Below are 11,591 nucleotides of genomic sequence, written 5' to 3' on the forward strand. Positions count from 1 at the left end.
TGGATGTTGTTTCGATCTGGTTGGAATTGAGTAGGAATTTGAAGTCATTTTTCATATCATTTTACCCTCTCATCATGCATATATCATAATTTCCTTTCTTTTCTTTTCTATTTTTATTTAAATAACATAACTTCACAATTAAAATTTGGTTATTGAAACTCAAATTTAGAGAAGGAATGTAATTAATGGATAAAAACGAGTCGGTTGAACGTATTTATTGAGTCAAAATAAGGAAGAACATAATTCAAAAGGTTCATTCCACTCAGCCAGTATAAGCATAACTCAAATAAACTTTGTACTATCAACCTTGATGTTAGAGATTTGGTCTTCACCCATATGTTGTCAAAATGTGGTTTGATTTCAACCCAATATTGTCAAAAAATAATAATAATAATACAAATTGGTTTTATTTTTCTTGGATATGTGTGTGTATTTTACCAAATATAATTCATGGATGATATTTTCCACTAATATGAATTGTGATCCGATCTTTAATGAATTAGAAACATATACCTGTTTGAACGTTGCAATATTACCTCTTAATGTTTATAAATGTTTCCAAAAATACTATGGAATAGAAATTATTGTTTCTTCATACACAATCATTTTTGGATTGGCTTGTATCTTTTACAATATCTCCCTTCCTTATTCATCTTTGGTTGTTTCTTTTTTGGTATTGCTTTTGTTTATATTGGTTGATCAGCTTATTGGGTTCTTCCCATTTTTATTCATTAGATTCTTCCTTCATTAATGAAATTGTTTCTTATTCAAAGAAAAAATAGAAATTATTTAAAATTTTGGATAGAAATTGAAATGGTATATAATAGATGACCTAGAAGGAAAATTTGGATCTTCATATCGTTGTGAGTCATGGATATGCAATTCTAACTCTCGACTTTTGTATGAAATTCTAAAAGATTTATATTTCAAAGATAGTATTAAAACGTTTATAAAAATGATAGGGTACCATATAACTTTTGAAAGTATCGAGAGATTTTTGAAAAAAAGAGAAACTCCAATGATATTAGTTAAAATTTAGCCAAAATTAGATTCCTTCTATCAAATGGATGAATAGATAATGTTCCTTTTCTGTGAATTGGAAAGTGAAAAAACTGTTACTAGATAGAATAATTCTTTTTCAACTACTACATATTAAAATATTATAATTTTGTGGAAAAAAAATTACATTCCTTTTTAAGCTTTATCTAACAATAACTATAGATTGGGATCAAAGTCACGGTTTAGCTCAATAGTAATTGGCATTGTATTTCTCATTAAGAGTCGAAGATTCAACTCCATTTTCACAGTTGTTATACTAAAATAACAATAATAATAACTATAGAATGGGATCCCTAATAATAATAATATTTCATTTGGTTAGGAAATTTTTTACGATATTAAATAATACATTAATTTATTTTTATCAAAACTAACATAGCTCAACTGTGTATAGCATGCGTTAGCATTCGAGAGTTTTTTTTTTTTTTAAATACTTCACGGTTTTTAGATGCGTTATGACAAGTGTCACGGTCATGCTTGTCTAGGGCGTATTGCCTATAGCCGCATGTCCGCCTCCACCTCTTTTTACTATGCTTTCATCCTATGTATTTCCTTTTGTTAGGTAGTTTACTTTCTTTGTATTTTTCTTAATGTGTGACCGCTCACCCATTTTCATATGCAAGGGTAGCAGATGTGTTTTTGTTCAGCAATCATAATGCACTATATGGGAGTAAGACTAATCATCATATCCTCATACTAGTGAATTGTATGTTATAAAGCCGTATTGTTGCTTATTGCTTTCTAGTTATACGACTAATGTTTATTGTTTACACATGCTTTCAAACGTTTGCCAAAATCTTTTCCTCTAAATCCATTTTCTAATACATTTTCTCAAGAACAAGGATAGAGGTTGTGAGAAACACCCATTGTGCCATCGGCTATTCAGATTTAGATTGGTTGACTTGTTCGAGGGCGAGAACAAATGTCGCACAATCACTTCGAGACCCTTACGAAGGTGCGACTGTGACAACAAGCAAAACACACATAGAAAATAGCTCCGTAATTTTAGTTGGGTTAATTCAAAAAATATTCTCGTGTTTTTTTTTTTTACGTAACTCTGGATATAATCTTGTATTTTTTTTATCTTTTTATAAACTTTCCAAATATATTTTAGGGTGTGCAAACCAAAGAGAATTCAGAGGATATATGTTCTATTGAATGAACATTAGTTGCCTATATTTGTTTTTGCAGAATCTTTAATCTTTCAAAGTCGGTATTCTGTAATTCTCTCTTACAATAAAGTTGAGGGAAACATCTTCGATGTTGATAGGCTATTAATTTAATATTATTGTAATTTTTTATTTTTGAGAAATACATCAAAACCAAAAAATAAATGGAATAGAAACCTATTTTATTTAGGTAAATTTACCTATAGAAAATTTGTCAAACTATTTACAGAAATAGTAAAGAAAACATTGATAGACACTAATAAATTTCTATCAGTGTTATCAATGATAGACTTCTATCAGTTTCTATCACTGATAGACATCGATAGACTTCTATCAATCTCTATCGACTTTTATCAAAGAAGATTACAATTTTGTTATTTTGTATAAATAGTTTCTCTTATTATTATATTTTTTTTTAAATCTCCCTTTTGCTTATAATGACGTGACCATCTTTTTGGATTTTTTTTTTTTTTTTGTCTAGTTTCTACTTGGTTTATAAGTTTCAAAATGTTGTGGTTCGTAGCTTCATAGGTTTCGAAATGTTGTGCTTCAAGTTTTGAGCTTTATTTCAATTTAGTTTCTAAATTTCAAAATGTTATAATTTAGTTTTTAAATTTAAAGATTTATACTTTTAATATTGGTTTGTCATTATATATTCGTCTTTATTAGTTGTTAATGTCTCTTAGTTAATTTATAAAATTATAATTAATTAAGTTTCACTATTTTTCATCACTATTGAAATTAATTTTAAATTTTGTTCCATCATTATTTTAAATTAATTAATAGACATTAGCCCTAAATATTAAAGTGAGTATTTAGTGGAAAAATTTAGGGTTAAAAGTAAAAATAATCTTGAAATATAGAGACCAACAAATTGAAATAAAACCTAAACTTCAAGAGTAAAATTGAAACATTTTGAAACCTACAGATTAAATTGAAAACAAACTCAAAACTTAAGAACTAAAATTATAATATTCTGAAATCTAGGGATTAAAAAAATTAGGCCCAAAATCTAAAGACTAAGAAGGTGTTTTTCTATTAAAAGAAAAAATATATATATATATATATTTACTTTTCTAATTATATATGGTTTTTCCCTCTACTTTATCTCTCTCCTTTCTACATTTCCATTTTCCTTCTTTTCATATGGAGGAAGGATTCATAGCTGGCCATCACTCTTTTAGAATTTAAATTCTAATCAATTTGAGTGTTAATTTCACTATCTAGGATGAAATGGAAAGTTTTTCCGATTAACATTAACTAGGTCATGTTTGGTAATTATTTCGTTCTTTTTTTTTTAGTTTTTGAAAATTAAATTATTTTCTCCTTATTTTTTACAATGATTTGCATCTTTCCCAAGTACAATGCTTGAATTTTTAGCCAAATTCTAAAAACAAAAACAAGTTTTTAAAAGCTACTTTTTTAGTTTTCAAAATTTCGGCTTGGTTTTTCAAACCATTGGTAAAAAGTAGAGAACAAAGAACAAAATTTGGAGGTGGAAGTAGTATCTATAGGCTTAATTTTTAAAAACAAAAACAAAAAACTAAATGGTTACCAAATGGGGCTATCCCAAAATTTTCTTTAAAAAACGGTCATCGACAAATATCAAACAAATTAAATCAATTGTTCATTAGAGGGATAATGGTACTTAAGGAGAAAAGATGTAATTCAGGGGTATTTCGGTATTTGACCTAGCTTAGGTTACGAACGACCTTTGAAGGATCAACGTATTGATGACGGTTATATTAAATGGACACATAATATATCTACAGTGAGGGGAGTGTAACTGCAGGCTATAATAGACAGTTCTATTAGTTAACGAATGCTGATTAACTAGGTTAAAGAGTTTGACCAGTTAGTCTCGGATCATTGGAGCCCATGATCTGTAGGTCCATCGGATCTCTTTGCTAGCTCACTACAGAAAAAATTGAAGAACTAGGTGAAGTGAGAATCGGGCTTAAGGAAAAATTGTATTTTATATGAGATATAATTTACAATTAAATAATTAATTTATTAATTAATTATGTTTGAGAGTATTCTTGATTATTAGCATGAAAGTGTTTTTTTTAACTTGATTAATGTAACTAATCAAAGTTAGGTGTAAAAAAAAATTTAATATGTGATATTAAATTTGTTTTTTAAATATTTTCTAAATTATGAAAATATTTTTCATAAAAAAAATTGATATATTTATTTTTAAATTAGTTAGTGGAAAAATCCAATTGTTTGACTTTCTCACTAACTAAGTGGACTTTAAAGTGATGCTTCTAAAGCTTGACACCTAAAAGCTTTCATGCTAGTGGAGTTTAAGATGGAAAACATGCAAGATAGGATTTTGCATGTAATTTGTCTTTAAATTGTTTTGTTTTTCAAATGTGAAAAAACTATTGCTTCCTTAAGTTTTGAACTTTATTCTTCCACACAAATTCTCTTTACTCTCCTTTTACTAAAGTGAAATTTCCTTGTCATCACTAACAAAACAGTCCCACCACCGTGTTCTTCGACCGGAGAATAGTGAACATTTACTGTTGATGGCGTCAATCGAATTCGAAGAGTAAGATTGCGGTGGATTCTAAAAAGGTTGTATTTTCTAACCCTTTATGCATGCTTATTCTTAGTTTTAATGTAATTAGAACGTTATCGATCCCTACTTCCGCTGTGCATGCGGTTCATTATATTCCATCATTAGCTTCTTCAATGAATAAAGAAATCTCAAAAATATCTACTACAACATTTTTCAGCAGGTTGATCATTTCCAAACAGCCCGATTCAACTAAGAGATTCTAGTTAATTATTGTGGAAATCCTCTCCAACCCACTATAGATCGTCGTCGCTTCAAGGACCTTAATCTCCCAACATCTAGGAATGAACTTAGCCCCAAGTCCCCAACAATACGAACACAACCCAGGTGATTCTAAAGAACCCAACCCAGACCTCCCAATTTAGAGATAAGGTAGCAAGCAGCATTAGTGATCAACTTTGAAAGGCCGTCACCTTGTCAGAGGTGGATTGAGCAGAATGTTGAATAACTAAATTTTATGTCAAATTTAAAATATATTAAATTAAACTAAATGTTATATTAAATAAGATATAACTAAATTTTATGTTGAATAACTTTCAAGTTAGTATCTAATAGGTCCATGAATATTAAAAAAATGTTGAATAACTAAATGACTCATTAGACATAAAATTGAAATTTCAATTATTTATTAGTAGCAAAATTGAAAGTTTGAAAAAATGTTATACTTTTTAAAGTTTATGAAACTAAATAGAAATCAACCCGAGAAACATAAAGGATAAATATATAATTTTCTAGGGTTCACACGGTTTCGAATCTCCACCCGCCCTTGAATCCTAGTACTCTCTCTTCAATTATTTATTCCAAATTTCAAAATGAAAAACGTAGTTTTGAATTAGGCAATTAATCAATGAAATGAAAAATGAGAAATCAACTTTAAAGCAAGCTCACCCTTTAATTCTCCCTCTCTATGTGGTCGCCATGAAGGAGAACCGAGTTCATGGAATGTTGGCCACTATGATTTCGCCACGTGTATGTCCACCAATGATAGCCAATTAAGAGGTGCATGTCGACCAATGGACACCCACCACATACTATCACTTCCCATTTCATATATGCTTCTTTAATTATCATAATATTTCTTTCCATTTTTCAAGAACCAATTCATGTGATCTTTGTTTTGTTTGTCTTGAAGATAGTATCTATAGTTTTAGCCTTTCTTCACCTTATATTTTAGTTTATATATTAATTTTATACTCAACTTTAATCCCTTCCATACATATAATGTAAATTTTGGTTTGAGTTGATTGTGACTTAATCTAATATAAGTGGCTATAGTATACTTTCAAATATATCTCAATGTTTAAGATATTTTCTTAAACATTGAGACATGTATGTCTCTTTCCTTTCTCTCACTTTGATATAAATATTATAATATATTATATCTCTCTAGACGAATATAAGTTTAGCACAAATTTTGTACTAGAAGAATTCTCTTTCTAGCCAAATGTCGAATATTTGAATCTTTGCTCTCACATGTAGTAGAACTCATAAAGAAAAAAATTTTTAAAAAAATTATATTAAGAATTTCGAAGGTAGAATTTATAAAGCCTTTAATTAAATAAAATTTAAGAGTTTTTTTAGTACAATTGAGAGTAAAGGGATACGAACCACGGACTTCGTGATTATTAACACATTCAAATGTCAATTGAGTTAAAATAAAATTTAAGAGTTAAATAGCTTTTCTTTGATCTTCTTATTAATTTTGTCAAAAGTTTAAACTTAGTTCTTTATCAGTTAAATCTTTTCAAATTCGGTCTCATCATTATAGAAGACATATTTTGGTAGATTTGAGTAAACAATAATAACGAATTGTTTTTAATTCAAGTGAGAGTAGGGGATTTGAATCACAGACATCTTTGTCCTTAGTACATACATATGTCAATTAAGCTAAGCTTTTGTTGCCAATAATAATAAAATTAAAGCTCTCCAAAAAAATAACTAATAATAATAATAATAGTAATGATAAAATTTTGATCCTAAATTTGTTAGGTTGTATCAATTTGAATCCTAAATTTTTAATTTTTACTCTAAGCTTAAAAATGTTGCAATTTTAACATTAAACTTTAGAAAGTGTTACAATTTTAATAATTTAATAAGTTCTATCTCCTAGTATAGTTGAAAAAGTACTTGCTAGTCAATAAGACATCCTTTATATTAATGGACCTATGTTCGCTTTTTAAAAAAAATTAAAAAAAATTAAAAAAAGCATATCTATGATATGAAATTGATAATTTTTAGAGAAAAATGACATTATGAATTTTCAGGATGTTATCCTAATAATGAAACCAATTTATATTGTGTGGCGTGGCAAGCTTTTCTCTTTAAAGAACAATATTTAGCTTATCTCATTCCCCACTCATCTTTGTCTATTTCACTATATAACACACACATTCAATAAAAATAAAAAAAAAATAAAAAAAAAAACTTAATATATATGAGTATCTATATCTATACATCTTACTCTCAACACACACAAAATAATTTTAAAAAAAATATAAGAATATTTGTCACATGTCAAATTATGATTGAATAATTTAGTGAGATACAAAAAAAATAAAAACTTGTCCATATTACCATAATATAGAAAATTTCCTCAAAAAAATAGATAATTCTTTATACATCTCTCTCATCACTCAATCACTCACATAAAAAAATTAAAATTTTCAAAAAAAAAAAATATAGGAAGAATTTAGTGTTATAAATGATAAATATTAATTGATTTAAAATCACTTTTACTCCAATAACAATTTAATCCTTAAATTTTAATTTGTAATGATTTAATTTTTATACTATCAATTTTATAATAATTTAATCTTTAAATTTTACTATTTAACAATTTGGTCCCTATATTTTAGAATCTGTAACACTTTAATTTCTATTGTAGACTTTAGTGTTAAGATTTAATGAAATTTTTTATATAAATAAATCGATAAATTAATTAGAGAGTCAATATTTTTACAAAATATAAAATATACGTCATAAAATAATAAAAAAATTATATTAAAAATTAAATTATTACAAATTTAAAAGTATAAGAGATTAAATTGTTACCAAACTAAAAGTAAAAAACTAAATTGTTACATTAATTTCACGAAAATTTAGGAACGGGAGGTATCGCAATATTGTTTTTACTAGGTATTTTTCATTGGACAATTATATATATATATATATATTCAAACTATATAGAGTAAAATAAAAGAGTCTCTTCATAACTCTCTCACATGCATGAGAAAGAAAAAGGAAACTCCTCTTTCGATCATACATCCCATCGTTTTAAAGCCATCCAACAGTTCACAGACCAGAAGGGTCGTTTCAAATTAGCAAATATATCAATTTACACAAAACTCTGTTCTTCCACTACCCACAGAATATATGCAAAAGTTTCCCAAATTGATTTTCTCAGCCCCACAATTTCCGCCATTAAAATAGCCTTTTCAGAGCTTCATTCCATTCATCTGTCTTTCATTTCATCACACAAACAGAAAGATAAAAGGAATTTCGAGAGCCAAGAACAGCAGAAACCAAAGGCTAGTGCCTATTTTCATTCACTGTATAGTAGTGTTTCAAGATTACAGCAAACCCAAAAACATTCAAATTCCTAAAGAAACAGAGTATAGTAAAGAAACTTAACATATAAACGGGAATTGGAATCACACCGCCGATTGAAGCCCTAACTGCTGTCCGCCGTAGAGCCTGTTTTAAACCCCCCCCCCCCCCAAACTGCTTCATAAATTCCATACTCAAGCCCGATCCAATCCTCTTTCAACAACATCTCGATCCGAAGCCCGAAGGCCTCTTCTCGCTTTGGGTTTCTTTTTTTTTTTTGTTAATATAAATTTCTATCAATTCATTTCGTTAAAAGCATTATTAGTTCTTGTTCTTAAGGAGAATCGATCGAAGTTCGGCAACATCGATCTCATCAGAACGATTCTCCGGTCGGTAATACCCCGTGACAGGATCCGGCACCCAAGAAACCTTCTCAGATGATCCAACAACTTTCTCCTCTCCCGATTTCTTCAACAAATTACTATTCCTCGCCGCCGCAACACTTCCTCCTTTAACCAGACTAGACGCAAGTCCTTGCGAAGCATATCCACGCCTAAAACACATAAAAACAAACATTAAGAACAAAAACACAAAGATCGAGACAGAGATCGAAGAAAAAACAAGAAATACCTTGTGAGAGTGGAAGAGAATCCGTCGGCAACGAGAGCGGAGAGGATCTTAACGTTGGAGAAAGAGCGAGCCATTGGAATTGAATATGATGAAACAGAAAACGCTGCTGCTGCTAGTGGAGAAGAGATTTTCTTCAGAACAAGATTCTTGGAAAGCTCGAGAAAATCCTCCACAGCAGCGAGAGAAGAGGAGGTTTGTTATTTGAAAATGGTGATGAAGGAGAAGAGAAGGGAGGGGGGGTTTATATAGAGGCGATTTGTTAGGGTTAGGGAACGGGAAAGCGTCAAAGTAGGCGGGAAGTGCGGGGAATCGTGGCCGCACACGTGGCGAGTGGAGAGACAGTGATGGGAGGCGGCGGGTGGGGGTTTTGCTTCTTTGAAGTTTCTTTTTCTTTCCTTTCTTTGTGAAAGAAAAGTTCCGTTGAAGTTGAGAAGCCTGTCAACAATGGTCCGTCTTACATGAATCTAACTGCCTTTTTCTTCGAAACATCGCAAAATTATAATTTCCGTAGTTGAATTTTCATCCATATGTCGGATATTTCTCCATATTTTCACACGACATTCACATAAAAAAAAAAAAAATAAACCAAATATCATTAATATAAATATAATATAAATAATAGATGTGGTAATTTATTTAAAAAATCATTAAATATTTATTTATTAATTTAAATTTTTTGTCTTTTAATTTTTTTAAAGATATCTATCAAAATCGATAGTTTATTGATATTTTCGTAAAACTATGATTTTGACATTCTAAACTTTGTGGTCCTTATTTTTAAATTTTTTAAATTTTATGTTGGATAAGTATCTAGATTTTAATTTTAATACTAAGTCAAAGATTATGCTTTCAGTAAACATAAAATTAAAGTTTATTAAAAGAAAATAGACATGGAATTAAAGTTTAGGTTAAATTATCAAAAATATCTTTTTTCTTTTTTTCTTTTTTTTTTTTTTACTATCATATAGATTTGGTTTAGTTGTATTCATGAATTTTCAAAAAATTTCATTTAATCCTTGAAGTTGGTTTTTTTTTCAAAACAATTATTTGAGACTATTTTGTGAATGCTTAGGTATTGTTTAAGTGAACAAATCTAAATACATAAGTTAACAAAATTTAGAGGTTACTGGTAGCAACAAAATCAAAAATGAAAGTTTCTTGTCACATAAATAATACAAAGTTTTTGTCCGTAAATTTTACGGACATAAATTTACCAGGGTTATTTTGAAACAAACATCAACTTCAAGGATTAAAATAAACTTTTCAAAATTCAATAATATAAATGAAACCAACTCATAGGTTAGAGGTATTTTTGACAATTTAACATAAAATATATATTTAATAGATCAATCAATTTTTTAAAATTTTGAACATGTCAAATTCTTAATAGAGATTTTTAAAATTCATATACTTACTAGACACAAAGATAAAATAATGATATATATTTAAAAATTCAAAAACTAAATTTGTAATTTAACCTTGTAATATTATTGTTATAACTTTTATATATATGAATTTGGTCTTTGATTAGGTAAGACTTCACAATTAACATAAATTGACATATACTCAATAAGATTATTCATAAAGAAAGATCTGTGAGATTTGAAAATTTGAATTTTAGAGACTATGTCTTAAAAATGATGTAGTTTTCTTTTAAAAAATACTTAGGTACATTTCAGGCTACACTCTTATCTATGCATCATGTCAGATATTGTCTAATCATAATTGGTTGTATAAGAAATTCTTCTTACATCTTTTTTACAATACTTTTTTATACGTAATGAAAATATAATATACAGAGATAAGTATATATAGGATGCACCCAAAGTATTACTCTATAATTTTAGATTTTTAATATATGTTTAACTTGAATCATAAAACTCTCAAGTTTTTTTTTTTTCTCTTCGTCCCTACCTACTAGACAAAAACAAACACTAAGTCACCAACTGATTATTTAATAATCTCCAATTGAGAACAATTCAAATGGACCACAACTACCAAACCACTTCAATCCAACTTCAAATTATTTGTTTAAATTTGTCATCATCGAAATATAAGATCGCATTTGGTAATCATTTTATTTTTGTTTTTTAAAATTTAGTCTATAGACACTACTTCTATCTTCAAATTTATTCTTTTGTTATCTACTTTTCATCAATTGTTTAAAAAACGAAGCCAAATTTTGTGAACTAAAAAAAAGTAGGTTTCAAAAAGTTTGCTTTTGTTTTTGTTTTTAAAATTTGGCTAAGAATTTAACCATTGTACTTAAAAAGGATACAAGTCATATTAAGAAATATAGATGATATAGACTTAATTTTAACAAACGAGCATAAGTTATTATTTTTCAATAAATTTTCCAAGATCATTGGAGACATAAGTTTGTAGTCAGATGTGCAGCTTTAAGTGGCGGGTTTAATTACAAAGTGAATTTGGTAGGCGACGGCTCCACAGGCTGTGTACTGTGATAATCCTTGCTTTTTTAGTACCGTCCATTTCGCCTTATGCTATACATTCAATGAATCTTCTTTGTTTTTCTTTTTTTTCCCCTCTTTTTTTCCTTTTTATTTTTCATTGAGATAATAATAATTTTTTTCAATTTACAAATT

General features: G+C 28.3%; 1 protein-coding gene across 1 annotated transcript; it reads right to left on the reverse strand.

Moving 5' to 3' along the window:
* Positions 1-8,326: 8,326 nt before the first annotated feature.
* SAG21 (senescence-associated gene 21) lies at positions 8,327-9,200 on the reverse strand. The gene is made up of 2 exons (XM_039044209.2): positions 8,986-9,200; positions 8,327-8,908 (listed from the first exon to the last, which is right to left on the reverse strand). Exons 1-2 carry the CDS (start codon positions 9,057-9,059, stop codon positions 8,677-8,679), a joined length of 306 nt encoding a protein of 101 aa, XP_038900137.1. The 5' UTR covers positions 9,060-9,200; the 3' UTR covers positions 8,327-8,676.
* Positions 9,201-11,591: the final 2,391 nt, after the last annotated feature.

The sequence above is a fragment of the Benincasa hispida genome, chromosome 9 (assembly GCF_027475165.1).
Source record: "Benincasa hispida cultivar pf3 chromosome 9, pf3_genome.v1.1, whole genome shotgun sequence".
NCBI lineage: Eukaryota > Viridiplantae > Streptophyta > Magnoliopsida > Cucurbitales > Cucurbitaceae > Benincasa > Benincasa hispida.

Bases quoted from the DNA above. Each gene is read 5' to 3' on its own strand.
- SAG21 (XM_039044209.2), bottom strand. From the start codon at position 9,059: ATGGCTCGCTCTTTCTCCAACGTTAAGATCCTCTCCGCTCTCGTTGCC. The intron at 8,909-8,985 runs GTATTTCTTGTT...TATGTGTTTTAG, and splicing joins TTCTCTTCCACTCTCACAAG to GCGTGGATATGCTTCGCAAG.